This window comes from Rattus norvegicus, chromosome 7, assembly GCF_021556685.1.
Source record: "Rattus norvegicus strain SHRSP/BbbUtx chromosome 7, alternate assembly SHRSP_T2T, whole genome shotgun sequence".
NCBI lineage: Eukaryota > Metazoa > Chordata > Mammalia > Rodentia > Muridae > Rattus > Rattus norvegicus.
Genome location: NC_141540.1, coordinates 57,408,593 through 57,428,170, shown reverse-complemented (window position 1 = coordinate 57,428,170; position 19,578 = coordinate 57,408,593). Strand labels below are relative to the sequence as shown.

Here is a 19,578-nt window from a genome sequence, read left to right as displayed (position 1 = left end):
TTGCGATAAATAATTCATATTATATTTCAAAAATTGCTAAATGAGTGGATTTTAAATGCTTTCACTCCAAATTAAAAAAAATAGGTACATGATACGCTATTTGTTAATATGCCTGATTTAATCATTCCACATTACAAATATATATCAAAAACATTATATTATGTGCCATAAACATATGTAATTGCTATTTTCAAAAAAACCTACCAGGAAAATTATCACCTACTATTCATAAGTCTGGGGAAAACCAAAACAAAAAGGATTCAAGAGCATCTGCCACACAACTCCATAACTAGTGAGGACAAGAAATCGATGGGTAGATGTCATTGTGTGGCACATATGGAATGTTAATTAATAATAATAATAATAATAATAATAATAATAATAAAGAACCTATATACTGTGGTGTGACTATGAGATGAAAGGGAAGATGAAAATTCCCATCACCTACTATTAACATAGCCATCATAACGTGGTGGCATAATGCATTTAGTGCTTGTGGTAACATTAGTTAAGCAAACAGTAATATATTCACATAACCATGATGACAATGACAACAGTTGTGTTCCTTAGTCAGGCATGTGCTCTACTATAATTTTTCTCATATTTTAATTGAATGCACGGCTTCTAGGATGAACGTATAGTTAACCATAAAACATCTTCAGAGATAACAGTTCCATGTGTGTGTGGCTCCCTAGGTAGATCTCTCTGTGAAACAAAAGGCATGGGTGGAGAATGGAGATACTTATGATCCAGGGCCTGTGTAGACCTAGGCTCATTAACACGTCTGTGTCTCAGTCACTAACAAAAACATCTACAAAGTAAAAATGCTTAATGGAAATGACCTTAGCTGAAATACCCAACAGTGTGGAGATAGAACCTGAAGAGACCACCTCCGGCAGATAGACCATGGTCCACAGTTGAAGGAATGGGACCATCCACCCATCTCAAATTCTTTAACCCAGAACTGTTCCCATCTAAAAGAAATGCAGGGGCCCAAAATAGGGTAGAGACTGAAGGAAAGGCCATCCAGCGATCACCCCACCTTGGGATCCATCTCATCTGCAGATACAAACCCTGACATTATTGCTGGTACCAAGATGTGCTTGTAGAGAGGAGCCTTGTATAGCTGTCCCCTGAGAGGCTCTGCCAGAACCTGACTAAGACAGATGCTGAGACTCACAGCCAACCTTCAGACCAAGCCTGGGCATCCCAAGGGAAAAGTTAAGGGAAGACTTGAAGGAGCTAAAGGAGATTGCAACCCCATAGGAAGAACAATATCAACTAACTGAGCCTCTCAGAGCTCCCAAGGACTAAACCACCAACCAAAGAGTATACATGAGTCACTCCATGATTCCTAATAGTACATAGTAGACGACTGCCTCAGTAGGAGGGGAAGGGCTTAGTCCTATGGAGGCTTGTTGCCCCAGAGAAGAAGGATGCTAGAGAGATGAGGCAGGACTGGATGGGTGGGTGAGGGAGCACCTTCTTAGGGGCAAATGGGGGATATGCTGGAGGGTTTGCAGAAGGGAGCCTGGGAAAGGGGGGACAACATTTGGAATGTTAATAAATAAAATAATAATAAAAAGAAAGAATAAAAATAGAAACATGCTTACAGAATCAGTTCATAAGAAACAAATGTTGTACAGCTTCAAAGTATATCTGTGTACTAAGCTTCATGTTCATTACAAAGAATTAAAAGCTTAAAAACTAAAGCATTTATAAAGTAAATAAGTTACAGTGAACTAAGGTGAGTCTACAACTAAGGAAAGGAAGCTTTTATGAATATACTATAGCCTAAGAATATCGTGTTTATATAATCTACAGCCATATAAAGCAATGCCCCAGGCCTAACATTCAGTGACCAGCAATTCAGACATTAAGCAATTAGTGACCTACATATGTATACCAATTTTCATCTGTTATACTGCATTTCATAAACACTTAACCCTTAATGGTATGTTACAATTGGAGATAGCATTCAGCACATAATGTTATACAAATCTAGAACTAAGAAACAAAAGGTGCCTAGTAGGCCATCCATCCGAGTTTGTGGAACTGAACACTGCAACAGTCTCACAAAGATGGGTTGCCTTAACTATTTACTCCACAGTACTTCCCTTCTTGGCTACATGATACTCAGATACACAACTACAATCTAATTCTAGTTCAAGTACCTCACTCCTTATCCAAATCTCATTTAAAATGTTGACAAAAACACAAGGATTAAAATCAGAAAAAAAGAAGTTGTTTGTTGGCCAAAAATATTTAGATATGGAGAAATAGGATTTAATTAGTGGAGATAAAATTTGAATAAAGAGTATAGTGTGCGTGTGTGTGTGTGTGTGTGTGTGTGTGTGTGAGAGAGAGAGAGAGAGAGAGACAGAGAGACAGAGAGACAGAGAGACAGAGAGACAGAGAGACAGAGAGACAGAGAACACGTAAGAGTCAGAGCAAGCACATGCATGCCTGTAGAAGCCAGAGGAGGACTTTGGGGATCCTGTTCTATCACTCTCCCCTAACTCTCTGGAGACAGCGTCTCTCAGTGAACACAGAGTCAGGCTGATGGAGCAAGTCCACAGCACTTGAGTTACAGATGCCCACAGGGCCACTTCAGTTTTTTCATTTGAGATGTGGAAACAGAACTCTGGTCTTCATGTGTATCTATCAAAAGCTCTTACCCACTGAGCCAATCTCTTCAGCTTTGAGAGTATTTCTTAGGATTAGTCATTTTTCTCCCCAGTGAAATCCAGAGGAAATTGAAATTCAGATGCCACAGATCTAGTAGGGGAGCTGGAGGTAGAGTGATGGTTCAGGATTGCCCCACTACTTTAGTGACTGCCTACAGAAACCAAGTCCTTGAATAAAGGACATCTACCCCTCCATTAATAGGCTGGAGCGACAGAGGAAAGTAGAGAAAACTCACACTACCACAGATTTCCTCCAAGTACATGGAGAAAAGGAAAAGTCAAATTTTGTCCCCAAATAACCCTTACTTTCTTAGACTGTTGCTGGAACCTTAGGCTCATTCACCTGCTTACACACCCCACCTTAAAGGCATGCTTCAGCAGGATCATCTGTTTCCACACAGGCACTGTGCTACCATTATTCCCAGCCCCCTTCAGAGAAAGCGATACTTGAAGAGAATCAATCATTTAAAATACAAGAAGGTTAACAGAAAAATAATGTTCAGAAAGAGGCTAGATTAATGCCAGAGATGAAAGAGAAGTCTTTTTTAATTCCCTAAAAGTACTATCTTCAGAAGATCTCAAAGACATTTCAGCATTAGAATATGACATAATATGGAAGGGGGCAAAAGAAAATAAGAAGGACATTCGTTGCAATGGCTCACATCTGTAACCCAGAGCTACAGAGGACGAGGGAAGAGGACTGCTGCCAGCTCAGGGTTAGCCTGGACTACATAATACACTCTAGACTAGCAATGGCTGCAGAGGGAGATCTCTGGCTCAATTTTTTAAACAGAAGGAAAATAAAAATAAAAGAAAGATTCCTTGGGTGCTATAAGAAATAACAACAACAAAAAAAAAAACAGAAAAATGAGAGAACTGTTGAATAATGACCCTCAAGTTCATGTGTACAACAAAGATCATAACGTGACTTTTTCTGAAATGAAGCATTTTTGAATATATAATCAATAAAATTAAACTGGAGATATACTCCACTGATTGCGATATTCACCAGAAAAGAAATGAGACTGGTTCAGAGAGCTCGTGAGCAGAGGGCAAGAAAATACTTGGAGTAATGTATCCATGGCTGGGGGCATAGCCCAGACCTGCTGACCAACCATCAGACACCAGCAGGGATTTGACTGTCCTTCAGACCCTCCAGAAGAAGCTAAAATTGGTGATTTCCAGACTCCAGACACTCTGTCCCAAACTGAAAAAAAAGAGTAAGTCACTATGTCATTGGTTTGATGGTGGTTTGTAACGGCAGTCCTAGGAAATCTGTTCAGTTGGTCAAGTGCTAGAATACAGTGTCTGTAAAGAGAAATGGAAGCTTGGACAAATACACAACAGTGTTGAGCAACGCTTGAGACATGAGGAGGAGTAAGGCTTGCAAGATGTTAAAAGATGAAACCAAGAGGATGGTAGGCTGTTCCAGGCTGTAGGAATGGTGGTGTGCCTGTGGAAAAGGGGAGAACATGGTTCTTGTATTCTAGGATGAAAAAATAAAAATAGCTGTCACTTGAATCAAGCTGTATTTTCATAGTAAAGTCGGAAACAGAATATCTGGGAGTTTGAAAAGTCACGGGATCTGAGGAGTTATGGAATATGAGCTCAGTTTGGAACCAAAGAAAATGGACAGAGGTTTCCTAGACAAGGAAGTAGTGTGCACATGCATTGGGAAGAATTCCTTGACCTGATGTCACCACCTTCTTCCAGCTTTAACCCTATGAGCCATGCTTTTATTTTTTTCCTCATTCTGTTTCCCTGTTCTGAACCTTTCTAAGTAACTTCCGTTTTAATCAACGTCCTAAGGAGCATTGGACCTTTGATTATACACTACTGGTAGTTTCTAGTTCACGTTTGTAACTTTGGAATCCACTTGAATGGACGATGACATTGGATAGCCAGTTCTATGTCATAGCAATGCAAACCTTATGAACATTGTCTTCATGGACTTTAATTTGAAATGGTCACAACAGAAATTCTTTATTTCCTGGAGAAAAGAGTGTCCATTCCCTCCCTGACTTGTTTGGGTGGGAATTTATAGTTATCAAGAATTTTTAAGGGGCATACTTAACACAAAATCTATAATCTCTATAAAATGCTTTTTGAATTTAAGTTGTTAATGCAGAAATGTAAAAAGGAAAAGAATCACAAGAAATAATTCTAAATAGTACAGCATTAAAGCCCATGAAAGAATCATTACCGTGTGCCAATATCCAAACCGTAATCATTCAATCCAGAATTGGAAAAAAAATTAGGCCCCCCTTACTGTGCAAAAGGGAAAAGATTCTTGACAGAAAAGTAACAAGTTCAAGGGCAGGCCAGATGAGGCTTACACAAAGAGACCAAAGCAAGTGGGTAGTGGGGAAACCCCATTACCAACAAAGACTAGACTTCTGGGCTTTTTAAGCCAATCTCAGCTCCACCACTGCCTGTAGCTTCTTGGTTAGTAAGCTAGCTGTATTCATTTACCCAGGGTACACTGCAGAGGCCTCCCTCCTCCTCTCCTTCTGAAACTTTATTTAGGCTCTTCCCAGTATCTAAAAACGAAACAAATCATGACGCGGCAGACCACCATCCCTCTGCCCTCTTTCAGTGCATTACTACAACCCTGTTAAGGGTAGGGAATATGTCTTCACTCTGCCACTTGAAAAAATGTCTAATCCATAATAAAAAATGTATTGGATATTATCATCTAACTGCTTGCTACTTAATCACGAATGACCGATAGCCGTTTTCCAGACCAATGGTCATTCAGTATCCAGATGAAAATTCTCAAGGAGAGGTAACTCATTCCTTCAAGAACATTCCAAATGCCAGAAATTTTCCATAAGATTGACTATGACTACCACATTACCTCCCAAAATGACTAAAGAAAAAAGTTTATCTTTATAGCCACTACTCAGTAAGATATTTTACTTTCTCTCTAGTCCAGAGAGCTAAAGGAAACTCACAGAAATAGTTTATAAAGATTACACTTGAATCTAAGGTGTTATCAGAATGAAAATTTAGCAGACTGAGTCCAACTGTGAACACTTTCATATCAAAACTGACTGGGAAGCAGAGAGCCAGACTTTCAACCCCGTGACCCAAAAGAAGATAAGTCATTTAAAAGCTAGTGCTGCAAGCTAAGGTGTCCTGCCTTATATCCCTTGCCCTCTGACATTATACTGTCCTGCCTTTACCATATCTGCAGCCCTTCTGACCTTCCTATTATTCAGTTACTCTCTACTATGTTTGCGGACTGCCTATTGATCTTCCCTTTGGCTATTTACAAATGCCTACGTATCTCAGGGAGTTAAGAGTCTGTCTACATTACACAACAGCATAGCTACTTTCTTACACTATGCGTCTGCCTTATACCCCTACCTCCCCTAAAGTGTGTAGCATGTATGCTGATACTGTAACTATTAATTTATAGATTTTTTCATCCTACAAATATCTTTCCTGAAGCCAAATGCTGAATCTCAATTTGTTTTGCTTTCTTATTGGGCATCATAGTCCTGGCCAACTGTTGAAGCTTGGTGATTATCAGAGGAAAGACACAAAATTGAAAGCAGTAAGACCTCTGATGCTTGCTGTTTGCTTGGTCTTTGGTTAAATGAGGCTATGCCCATGCTTTACAATATTTATGCTATTTCATCAGCCAATAAATGCACACCAAGGTAGAGAAAAGAAACCCAATGTGGCAGAAGTCTATGAAAATCTCTGTCAACTATGCTTAGATCTAAAAAATCAAATGTCAAAGACAAACCACAAAGGACAGATGAATCAGAGATTAACTAAATCAGTGCTATCCAAAAAAGAAAAAAGATTAAGGAAAAAACCACTATATTTAAAAACTATAAAAATCTGATGTGTACATTCTAAGTAAAATATAAGTAGTACATAAAAATATTAGAAAATTAGTAAAACCCAACCCTGTTTTTACAAAAAGGCTGTTTGGTTTAATGTCTTTAAAGTCTAATGTTAAAAAACATTTTACTACATTGATATTTTTTAATTCTGTGCCTCTGCATAGCATGGTACAATAAATAAATACTATTATGAGACTAGAAGTGAATCATAACTCACCATTATTTATCATTCATATTCTAAGACACAGTAGTTCAACTTTGCTATATTTGTTGGTCCTATGACAGCACCATGACTCTGATCGCACACAATTCTAAGAGCAACAGCAAACCAGAGGCGACAGTTATTTGAGACTTAATTTGATAGGCAATGATCATGTATCCCACCCATTTTCTACTTAATCTACTTGAAAGAGAAGTTACATCACATATATTCTCATAACTCTCATAATTGTGCTGTAATTCCTCACTGCATGATGTCCAAATGGTGGATAACTTAGGGATAACTTAAACCACAATCACTGTATTGCTGTTTTTATTTATTTTATACTAATTTCACTGACCTTACCCAAAATTAATTTAACAACAACAGTAAGAAACAAAGTTTATTACCCAATGATCACTCTTATGACATAAATATAATTACTATAAAATATTCTCTTTTAATAAATACTACCTTATAATAAATCCAAAAATCCAAAGCTACTAACATAAGAAAACTCAGAAAAAATTATATATACTTCCTAAAACAGCACTCAAATACTCAATTATTTGATCAAAGGGTTTTTGCTTGAATTTGATTCATTATCATGTAGTCTTAAATTTCAACATATTGTTTCAGTATGTTGATAATCTTTAAAATGATTTTATTTTATAAGTAATGTATTTTATATTTACTGAGTATTTGAAGATGTTTCAATTGAAATACAATTACATCATTTCTACCCTCCTATGACTCCCTGAGTATTTTTCAATCTAGACAAAATACTGGTATAAAATAAAAAATCATGTGTGGCCAAAATTGTTGGATTTTTGGTTCTAAGTCTTTTTGGGTGGGCAACTTAAAGGGAAGCACTTCCAACTACTAAGACTAAATCAAACGGTATCTACTGAAAAAGATGACTTTGAGCTAGGCATAATGGCACAGGACTCAAATCCTAGTACATGGGAGGTAGAAACAGGATGTTCAGGAATTTCCAATTTATCCATGACTACATAATGAGTTGAAGATCACCATGAGCTACATGAGACCCTGTCTCAGAAAAAGAAAAATCAAAGAACCCTCCCGAATAGACAGTCCTGGCTTTTGATTGAGGGATTGAGGTTTTAAAAGATATCAACAATACAATGGATTGGGTAAACAAACATACTATAACCTTAACTGAGTCCTGTCTTTATAAACAGAATCTAAACATTTAATTAGATACATGAAGAATGGCAGTGTCTTTTGATAGCACCTAAACGTAGATCTTCACACATAAGAACATGAAGAAGACATTAGATACCCTTAAGGAATCTTCGTGGAACTTTCTGGACACATGGAGCTCTAAAGACTATCCTATTATAATAATGTTTTATCAGTATCAAATTTCAGGGAAGAAGTCCAGCGACCTACTGTAACAGTCCTGAAGTATTTTTAACTTAATAAATATCATTTTGCCCAGAGTTTTTCTGTTTTGATTTCTATAGAATGCATTCTGTCAGACGCTGTCAAAATCATAGCATTACTTTACAATCATGCTATATCTTCAACCAACTGACCATTATAAAAAGGTTCAGGAAAGAGTGCGTGTGACTTCCTGATCTCACAGCAATATCCAACTTCATGTGTGAATTTCCACTAGCTTTAAACATTTTAATTCTCCCGACTCACCAGCTATCTCAGTAGAAACTCATAATCCTGGTTGTTTACATCTGAAAAGTCTACGCTCTACACATTACAGTACCTATCACCCACAGGGTGAAGCAGGATCACAGTTTTTAAAAACTCAAAGCCAATACATCCAATAAGAGTAGAACAAGGAAAGATCTATAGACCCAAAGGAGTCCAGCTTTCAGAGTCTCAGGACAAGAAGGGGGTAGCTGTATTTTTGAGGCTTTGGGGAAAGTACAAAGACCGAATGTGAAACTGAAGATGGCGGTGCTAGAAGAATGTATCTGAGTCTAGTGGTCCCTGTGGAAGAGCAGTTCCCTGGTATTTGCTGAACAAACACAGCTAAAGGCAGAGAGTGGCATCACTATTCCTACCCTACTCACTGCATCTCAGTGACGGAATGTGTGCATTTGGTGGGGAATGTGGGATAGACTAAGCGACCATGTTTGAATGGAAAGTGCAATGACCCAGAAGTCGAAGACGGAAGATCTAAATTCTAGCCCTTCAATTCTCACTAACTAGTCACGGTCGGGACTTGCCAGCTGTCTTCTCAGAATGAGGCAGTTGGGTCAGATGACTGAGTGTTCTTCTTCTAAATCTAATCCTCACGAACACTAGACATCTACTTCATATTTCAGTCACAAGTTTTATGGAAATAGTTTACATTTAGATTACATATATGTGTGTGAGTATATGTATATGTGTGTGTATGTGTGTGTGTATGTGTGTGTGCTCATGTACATAGATGTAGAAATAGCTTGCATTTATATATTTGGGCTATATACACATATACCTTATATGTGTATATATAATATATATATCCCATATACATAATACATACTGTATTCTTTAAACTAAAAACCATATTCCTACAAGTTCTCTTCCATCTCCTCTCCACATAAAATTATGAAAACTTCTTCCTTAAAAATATATCTATCATCCCTTTCTATATGTAAATACATATATCCCACAATAGACTATGTTCTTAAAGGGGGAAAACAGAGCCCAATATAATAAACATACATATAATTTCCACTAACGCATTCAATCTTAGCTTTCAAGTGCGCCAGAGAGCAAACAGTTCTCCACACTAATACTGATAGACCAGGTTATGAAGGAGATGAGAGCTGGAGGATTTTTGACACTGTTTTGTAAGCATTTAAATGTGTTAGACACATCTCTAAAACCTCACATGAGTAAGATTCTCCCTGCTGCATAAAATATGGGAAGGGGAAAAAAATGATGGTGTCTTTGACAAGGTACTTTTCAAATAAAAATAAAATTGAGATTATCTAATCAGTTACCCTTGTGGGTGGATGGATCTACACCTGCACTGAATCTTAGGCCTAGGAAATGACAGAGCAGATCATCTTTATGGCGTTCATGACAGAGCCACAGCAAAACGATTTCCTGAGATCAATATGTGGTTAAGAGAAAGCTGTTTTCAATGGAAACAGGAAGCTAGGAGCTAACCTGTTTCTATGGTAACCAGAGCAGCAGCTACCCAACAGCTGTAAGGGGGGAGAAAAAAGGGCAGAAAGTTACAAATGAAAAAAATCAATTCTGGTTTACCTTATTGGTGTGACAGTTCTCGGAGTGCAATCAGAATGGGCAGAGACAGGATGTTCCTACTCAGCATCTTTAGCAATAGTTACCCTATAAACCTCAAAACCTTAGAGATGATATGAAGTCTGGGTACTATCTTAGTCCAATGTGTTGTCTCCATTTTTTATTACTGGTATTATTTACTTTTTGGAATGGGGTAAAGGAAGGTGAACTGAGCTCAACTCAAGTTGTTACAGGGTAAGAGTACAGTTCTCATAGCTCCTAATACAGATTTTATATTTTGCAATTCTGCTTCCACATATTCTCTACCTCGGTTCTTTTCTCCCTTCAGACCCACTTTCTGTAAAAATATGGACTATGTAGAATTAGAATTGCTACCCTTCCACCTTTTAAACAAGCATCGAGTCATGTTATTTTATCATAAAAGTCTGCCTGAGCTGTTCTACAAGGAAAGCCCTTAGAACTTCACGCAGAACTGAATTACCTTTCTGTGATATATTCCTGGTTATTGTTTAGAACATTTGCCACTATATATTTCCTTCTGGGGATCTGTGTTTATCTTTACTGTCCTTGCCATTTCGTGTAGATGTATCTTAAAGGTTGCTATAATAAAAAGAATTTATGACTCATAAGTTCGAAACATATAAAACTTGAAAAATACATTTACTTTACTTGTGGCAGTAAACATAAACAGTGATGATTTAGACAGTCAAGTGAGAATGCTTAATCTGCACATAAACTTGCACATTTTCTTATTTTTATTTGCTTTGCAAATAACCTCTTGACAGGCAGGGAATATTTTCTTGTCTCTCATTCAATTTTGTCAAGTTGAGTCTACATATGGGCTGTTTAAAAATATACATGAATATCATACTTAATCCATCCAACTGCATTCATTTTTGGTATACCTGGTCCACCAATGAAGCAGCTCACTTAGTGTGTGACTGTACACACTACTAAAAGTATAATGTAACCAATAATGGGCCGTGTTCTTTTACTGATGTGTTGAGACTCAGGTACTCTCTGGTCCTGCCCAATCCCCACAATAATTTAACAGGAATTGAATTTATTTGTGAATTATATAGTTAATGTTCTGGAAAAGGTCAAAAGATTCTTAGATTGAAAAGGGAAACAACCAGACATCGCAGCGAAATCTCGTCGAGGACATGAACTTGAATTTGCTTTCTCCTACACTTGGCCATGATTCAAAACTAACAGAGGAAAAAACTGAAGAGACTTAGCCACATTCTAGGAGTTCACTTGTTTGATGCAAGTACCACCTTCGTTATACTGTGAAAAGACTAGATGCACAGAACACATGAAACTCAAGAAGAATGACCAAAATTCGGATGCATCACTCCTTCTTTAAAAGGGGAACAAGAGTACCCTTGGCAGGGAATAGGGAGGCAAAGATTAAAACAGACACAGAAGGAACACCCATTCAGAGCCTGCCCCACATGTGGACCATACATATACAGCCACCAAACTAGATAAGATGGATGAAGCAAAGAAGTGCAGGCTGACAGGAACTGAATGTAGATCTCTCCTGAGAGACACAGTCAGAATACAGCAAATACATAGGCAAATGCCAGCAGCAAACCACTGAACTGAGAATAGGACCCCCGTTGAAGGAATCAGAAAAAGAACTGGAAGAGCTTGAAGGGGCTCGAGACCCCATATGAACAACAATGCCAAGCAACCAGAGCTTCCAGGGACTAAGCCACTACCTAAAGACTATGCATGGACTGACCCTGGGCTCCAACTTCATAGGGAGCAATGAATAGCCTAGTAAGATCACCAGTGGAAGGGGAAGCCCTTGGTCCTGCCAAGACTGAACCCCCAGTGAACATGATTGTGGGGGGGTGGTAATGGGGGAAGGATAGGGAGGGGAACACCAATAGAGAAGGGGAGGGGGAGGGGCTAGGGGGATGTTGGCCTGGAAACTGGGAAAGGGAATAACAATTGAAATGTAAATAAGAAATACTCAATTTAATAAGATGGAGAAAAAAGTGAAACTAAAAAAACAAAACAACAAAAAAGAAAAGACTATACATTATTCTGAAACCAAAAACAAACAATCAAACACCAGAAGATCTTGAAGCTTTAAAAAGGAATAGGGTAGAAGCAGCTAGAGGATTAAAGTCTTCATTGTCATGTTAAGGAGCATGTACTTTATTCTGAAATGTATGGTACCAGTTAAAGATTTTCATTTAAGGAAATCATGGTGACAAAAGTTTGCCCAAGAGGAGTTGAGCATGAAGAGAGTGGTACAGGGCAAAGCCCCAGAGACATGTGCTCTCATAGAAATTTCAATGATCTATGGTCCTCCAGTCTAAACACAAGCAGGTTCTTGGGAGTGAAGAATATGTAGCACTGTTGGTCTGAGAACAACAGCTAGAAAGTAGGTTTTACAATCAGACATTGGAGGAAGGTGAGTCTTGGTTTTGGGGTTTGTTTTGTTTTATTGGTTTTGGGGGGGTTGTTTTTTGTTTGTTTGTTTTTCGGGTTTTTTGGGTTTTTTTTTTTTTTGAGAAAAACACTTTACTGTCTTGGAACATTTTCCTGTCTTGTTGGCTTTCCTCGCTTCAATGATGTCTTTAGGAAATATTTTTATTATAAATGAAATAATTAACTTAGTGAAATTAAAGAACTGTATCTTCTGCATGCCATCCTTTTATGTAGATTTTGATGGAGAGTGTTTAAATAATAAATACACACCAGAGAAGCAAGGTTTCTACAAGAAAACCACATTTGGGAACCATCCTTTGTGAGGCAACTATAATGTGTGACCATTAAAACACTTTCAACCTAGCTAGGAAAAGTTAATCAACCTGGTCATCAAAGGCATGCATAAGTCACCAAAAAAGGGTTACACTCTCCAACAGGAGTGAGGTTCTTCACCTAGCTTCATCTACAAAACAAAAAGAGAGGAATGGAGAACAGTTAGTCCCACCTCCTCCAGCCCTTTAGAGCTGGGAACAAATTCTTTGAAATGTTTTTTTTTAAAGCCTGGCAATTTATAATTAGAGGAATAGTAATTCTGAAAAGGATATAGAAGCTCTACCAAGAAATTTATGCCTGTCATGTTCTCTTCTGGTGCTGAATCTCGAATGAACACTCGTACTCCAAACTGTAAATGTTGAGTTAGAAGTAGAGAATACACAGTACTTTCCCAAAGGCGTCCCTACCCCTCACTATTTGCAAAGATTGTCAATAGCATTAATACAGCCTTGTCTCCTCCCTTTCCTGATCTTGGTTTTCTACAACAGATTTCCATGACATGGGAATTTTTAAAAAATTAAGAAAAATAACATATAAGGATGGCATATTAACTGATTGGCCAAATCTCTAGAATATTAAAAATCTCTAAAATATATATTCATGTCATAAATTAAACTCTTCGATAGAGAGGACAGACATGCCAGCCAGAAAAAGGCAAAATTACATAAAAGTCAATTACCATTTCCTATCACGAGTGCTTTAGTGCGATAGTGCAGGTCGTGAGAGAGGAAATAAAACAAGCCTAACTTAAAACTGAAGTGATCTCCTTGATACCCGAAAAATCATAAACAAATAGGTGTAAGAACTGAAAAAGAGAATTCAGCTAAAATTGTTCATCTACATACTTCGGAAAATATAGGACTTAATGTAAAGATAGGACGTTCATAAAATGCTTAACTTTAAGAATGAGATCTGTGAACCAAAATCCCTGATAATGATTTGCAGTTCCTAGAATCAGAATCACATCACTTAAGCACAGTTTCCTCCTGCTGACTCCTCAGTGGTATTGTCTGTGAAAAAAACAGTCTGATACCGTTAGGTGAGGTCAGAATTGGAACTAAAATATTACAATAGTATGTGAAGTAATGATACTATGTGTTCTGATTCAGGTAATCCTTGGTGATCTGGAAAGGTCACCCTGAACTCGAAGTCCGCAAAGGAAAGCAACATACTGGACACTACCAGTCCAATAACAAACAGGAAATTCCAAGGGGGTTCACATAAGAAGTGAAGGTCACACATTTTTCTTCCTTTTGTTGACTGATGCCCTGCGAAATGTATCCCAGACAATGTTCTCCAGTGCATGCATTTTAAAATGTTGCAAACGTCCTTTCTGAGTGGGAACCCTAATTAATGTCTTAGGTAGCCATGCTGAGTCCTCACAATCTAATCAGTTACAATCAGAGGTTTTTGTGGAAAGGGGCCAGGAAGATGTCACAACACCACTAGAATAATCTTGGTTTAGCTAATAATTTGACTCATGACCTTAACCATTTCTTAACCTCTGAGTCTTCATTTTCATCATCTCGATTAGAAAGAGAAGGTCTTTGCCAAGTGACTCCCAGAACAGATTTCAGGCCGGAGATTGATTGTCACCTGATTTTGCTCTCATCTGCTATTGACCTTGTGCTAATCTCTTGCTTCTTCATCTAAAACAGACACGAGGCAAATCCTCCACAGAGTTACAATGAAATCTAAGTATAAAAATTGTTTGTAGGGGTTGGGGATTTAGCTCAGTGGTAGAGCGCTTGCCTAGAAAGGCAAGGTCCTGGGTTCGGTCCCCAGCTCCGAAAAAAAGAACCAAAAAAAAATTGTTTGTAAAACCCAGTGGCTGTCAAGTGGACTGACCTTTTCCACTAATGATCAACAGAATCAAATTTCATAGTAAGATAAAGGCTGTAGATCCAGGCTTATGATAAAATTCAAACCAAACTGAGGATATCATGCTATGTTATCAGGAGGAAAGATAATAAGGTAACAGTTTTATTGAACACAAGCTAAAGACAGTCATGTAATGAGCCTGAAAATAAAATCAAATTATTTCTATAATCACCAAATGGGAAGAGCACAGTGGCACTCAGCTGAGAGTGAAATAGCACAAGGCCAAGGTCATGAGCCTGTGACTTTCTTTATATCACTAAGCACTTATTTTTGTTTTTTGGTTTTTCAAGACTGGGTTTCTCTGTGTAGTCCTGGATGTCCTGAAACTAGCTGTGTGGACCAGACTGTCCTCGAACTCAAGGATCTACCTGCCTCTGCCTCCCAAATACTGGGATTGGAGGTATGCACTACCATGGCCTAGCTATCAATAATCATACTTTAAACATAAGCTTTTTGCCATATGAAATACTTTTATAAGCAATAATTTAGGATTAACCTTAGTATTTCCACGTTTGAATATAGGAGTGTGGGACGATCCTAAAATTTATGCGTGGGCTCAAAGGTCAGGCCCAGGGGAGCAGCACTATTTTATGTTGTCTCTCTTGTGTTCCTTTTCTGTCTGGAAACCAAACACATACGGAGAATCACCATCCTGTAGGGGAGAAGGTCTTCTCTAGGCAGCCAAACAGGACATATACAGTTGCAACCATTTACTAAATTCAGTGTCTCACTCTAATACATAACTAAAACCAATTCACATCCTGTATTATTTTTGACTATTTATATTTCTCCTATTCCCTTTAAGCTGAAGACACTGTCATTGGAAATTTTCTCTAGTCCCTTCACGGGATTCTGGGAAGATAAATAGGTAAATATTTACCACTCCCTTAAGTTAGGAACAAAAAAAGAAACATTGAGACTAAGATTATAATATAAAAAGTCAGGTAAAGTTTTCAACAATCTGAGTTACTCAACAGAAGACAGGTCAGTTTGGTGATTAATTCACGATCAACCTGTAAGGAACACAGACACGCAAGCAAGATCATTGGGAACATCCTCTTAGGCCCTGGGAAGAGACAAACTCAGACACATTCTCCTCCCAAAATGATCCTCCCTGCACACTCTACCTCCACCCAGACTCACAGACACAGATGCCATTTCCCCTCTCCCTGCCCTTAGATTAGACCCTCATTGTCGCTACTGCCCTGCTAAGTCAGATCCGAGAGCTAGAGCTCATTGAAACTGTCACATCAGGATGGGCAACAGGCTCCAAAACACATCCTGGCTAAAGGAAAAGGCTGGAACGAAAAGCGTTAAGGCAAAAAACTAAGGTGAATGTAGTAACAGCATTAGAACATATCCCGGGACTCTTACATGGACGGGTCCCATTTGCTAAAGTAAATCTGTGTGAATTGGAGAGCAGCATGATGACTAACAGGAAGGGTGAAGAGATGGGGCGAAAGTCTCTGGGCTTGCCCTACCCCACATGAAACATCTCCAAAACCATGGTCCTTTCTTCCTCTTCATCTCAGAGGCTGTAGGAGGAGAGAATCAAAGTTTGAAGCAAAGTTGAAGGAAAGAGTTTGCAACAACAGGGAACTGGAGATTCAGGTCTTACCCTAGCGGCTCTGGATGAATAGGGGTCCTCAAAGAGAGCCCACATGCGAGGCTGCAGCTTCCTCCAGCGGCCAGACTTGCCATCGGGTCCTCCCAGCCCCGCAGCATCCTCAATGCCCAGTCTCTTGCCCCCTAGGTCCTCATCATCACCAGGGTCGCCTCCGATGAGGTCGGGTGTCTCGAAGATATCCAGGGCCTCCTCCGCGTCCCGGTGCTGCCTGTAGGTCATCCAGCAGCAGGGCTCCACGTCGGTCTCATCGATGCCCCAGAATGCCAGCTCTTCCTCGAAGAGCGGTCCACACACGTCGGCGGGGCAGTGCAGCTTGCCCGTGCGGTAGTAGTTGAGCACATAGGCGAAGACTCCTGGGTGGCGATCGAAGAAGAATTCGCGGCCTCCCCCAGGGTGGTCGCTGCCATTGCCACCGTGCGAACTGCAGTTGCCTGCGCCGCCCTCGAAGCAGCCGCTGGGGACAGGGGACAAGGGAGGCGGTCGCGGCGGTGGAGACAGCGGAGGGGGCAGCGGCTGCAGCTTGTCACCCGCAGCAGTCAGGCAGTCGCCCTGAGGTTCAGAGGAGGCGAGAAGGGCCAGGCGAGTTCCAGGAAGGGTCTTGAGAGTGCTGCGGTAGGTTTCGTGCCTGGTGCCTCCGACATTGAGGATCACCCTCTCGTTGTTCTCGATCTTGCCCATCTCTGTGGCTCAGACATGACTAGGGAAGGCGAACACAGCACCAAGTTAAAGCTCTCGTGGGCCAGATGTTCACCGTGGCCCTCTCTACCTCCACCTCAACCCAAGAGTGCCAAGATGCAGAGCAGGCAAGTGGGAAGGACCCTCCCAGGAGGAGCTTGGTGCCCAAGTCCTGTCCCCGCCTCTTGCATCACGCCTGGCCCAGGTTCCCAGAGAATGAAGAACAGTTGAGTCTTCCTTGACCTTCCAGGAAACCTTTTGTATTGGCACACAGTCCACCCTTGGCTCTGACCTCTCTTTCCTTCTTGCCCTCCACCATGTCTCCCCTCTATCTCTGTCATATCCAACCTTCTTTTAGTCCCCAAACTCCCCTTTCCTATCCCCCCAATCCCCACCGCTCACTCCCCAGCCTTTTTTCTACCCGCCTTTGCTCCACGCTCCTCTCCCTTGATGGACCCCTTCCCCGCTGTCCCATCCTCTCTCTCTCTCTCAACCCCTCCCCTGTTCTTAATGCAATTCCCCTTCAGGGAGTTACGTTCGCTGAGACAACTTAACAGTGTTGAGTGGGAGGGGGCCTCGAGTGCCCCAGCTGCCTGCAAACCCTGGTCTAACCTTGGACAGCTCTCTGCCCCCCAGCACTAGGGAACTGCTCTTTGCCTGCTCCGTCCTCGGTTCACTTCAGTCCCTCACTCACCTACCTGGCTGAAGACTGAATACAGAAGTCAGAACAACAACAACAACAACAACAAATGTCCCCGCTACCGCCTTTCACCAAGGAGACCTCTGACTAATTTCCTCATCCAATTTCCTCTTCACATTACTGTTGCCGTTGTTGCTAATGTTATTATTACTTGGGAAAGGAAACGACTAACTAGGATCCATCTTTGAGGACAAAAGTGAGCAATCTAAGCCACCCCTCCCCCTTCCCAAGAAAAACAAACATCTTGGGGTGGAGAGAGGGGGTTTGCTTTCGAGGAGGGGCGAGGCCCAGGAGAAGCTGCGGGAGGCACACCCCCTGGGTCGCTGAGCTGGAAGACCGGCTGTTTCCAGCTTCTCCCCGGGGTTCCACCTCCACATTCTAACAGCTAGGCAGGGGGATGCCCGGCTGCGCTGCCCCTCCCTGCCTCCCCTCCTCGTCCCCGGATACCTTAAGGAGACCGGGAGAAAAGTGGATCTGCTTGGGTCTCCGTGTGGACGAGGTTCTTCCTGCAGTCGGACGGAGTCACTGTGGCCAGCTGAGCCGCCCTCCTCAAAGGAGAAACTACTTGTTGGCGTTTTCGGGGTTCAGGTGGTTGAGCCGCTTCTCTGGGTGCTGAGGTCGGGGAAACAGCCCCCGCCCGCCGCCCGCCGCGCTCCCCGCCTTCACGCTGCTGCGATCTGCGGGCTCTCCCATAGCCACCCTCCGCGCCCAGAGTCACCATCGCGCGGGGCTGGGCGAACCATGGAGCTCGGGGCGGGTCCAGCTGGCGCAGCCCGACCCTGCTGCAGACCTTCAGCCTGGCTGGCTGTGTCTGGAGCGGAGGCTGACCTGAGTATAGGGAGGCTCACCCAGTTTAAAGTGAAGGCTCTCAGCTTAGATTTGGATCCACAGATTTGGTTCTCCCCCAACCCCCGCCCGAAAGCATCCTCTGCTAGAACTGTTCCTTCATCACCGCTTGCCTGAGCACACAGCTACAGTGGGTGGGTGGGTCTGGGGAATCTGAGACAAGCAGCAGCATCCTCACCCTCTGGAGCTCTACCTGCACTCTTCAGGCACCAATCTCCACACCCTGTCTCCCCGCTGCCCCACCCCTCCCAACAAGTGAGAGAGACTCTAAAGCAGATTGCTTCTTTTCCTTAATGACAGCTGACAGAAGTCTGCTTACAGGTGACAGGGAGCTTGTTTCTTGTGCCTTCTACAAAGCTCTACTTTCTCTCTTCCTTCAAATGTAGGTCTCCAGCCACCACATCACGGTTATGTAAAACAAAACAAGTTTTTAAAAGTTTATCCCAGGAGCTCAATGCTCCAAAAAATAAAACTTCAGCTTCCTTTATCTGAAATATCCAAGTGACAAAACAACACTCTCTCATGAGTCAAGTCCTGCTTAATTCTACTGTCTATTTGGGCCTCGTTTATATCACTAGTGCTAATACAACTATTATAAACCGCAGGGCTGTCCCCAGAAGAAATAGAGTGCCCCACAGTTGCAGGGCTCAGGGTTGGTCCTTCTGTAGGCCCTGGGGATGAGTGTGAGTCAGTCAGCTTCACCAGCTTGAAGGTAGCTTCTTCTCCAGGCATCTCCTCACACTACTCTCTTCCTGTGTGCATGTTATCTGTGTCTCCAGATACTCCCTTCTCCATGAAGACATCAGCCACATTACAGAGACCCATGATAATGGCTTCATTTCAAACTGATTGCCTCTAGAAAGACTCTGTGTCCAAATAAAATCACCCTCTAAGTAGTGAACATTGGGATCCCAACAGCTTATCTTAGGGAGATCTCTCTCTCTCTCTCTCTCTCTCTCTCTCTCTCTCTCTCTCTCTCTCTCTCTCTCTCTGTGTGTCTCTGTGTGTGTGTGTGTGTGTCTGTCTGTCTGTCTGTCTGTCTGCCTGTCTGTCTCTCTGTCTCTCTCTGCCTCTGTCTGTCTCTCTGT

General features: G+C 41.3%; 1 protein-coding gene across 8 annotated transcripts in view; it reads right to left on the bottom strand.

The window, feature by feature from the left end:
• Window positions 1-18,718, bottom strand: part of Kcnc2 (potassium voltage-gated channel subfamily C member 2) — a 184,458-nt gene extending 165,740 nt beyond the window's left edge. For 3 of the 8 annotated variants that reach the window (XM_087555735.1, XM_087555736.1, XM_087555737.1), the window contains exons 1-2: window positions 18,092-18,718; window positions 16,261-16,966 (exon numbers count right to left, since the gene is read on the bottom strand). In XM_087555735.1, the coding sequence (XP_087411861.1) occupies window positions 16,261-16,947 (687 nt within the window). In that variant the 5' untranslated portion in view covers window positions 16,948-16,966; window positions 18,092-18,718. 8 annotated transcript variants of the gene reach the window in all.
• Between the last annotated feature and the right edge of the window lie 860 nt (window positions 18,719-19,578).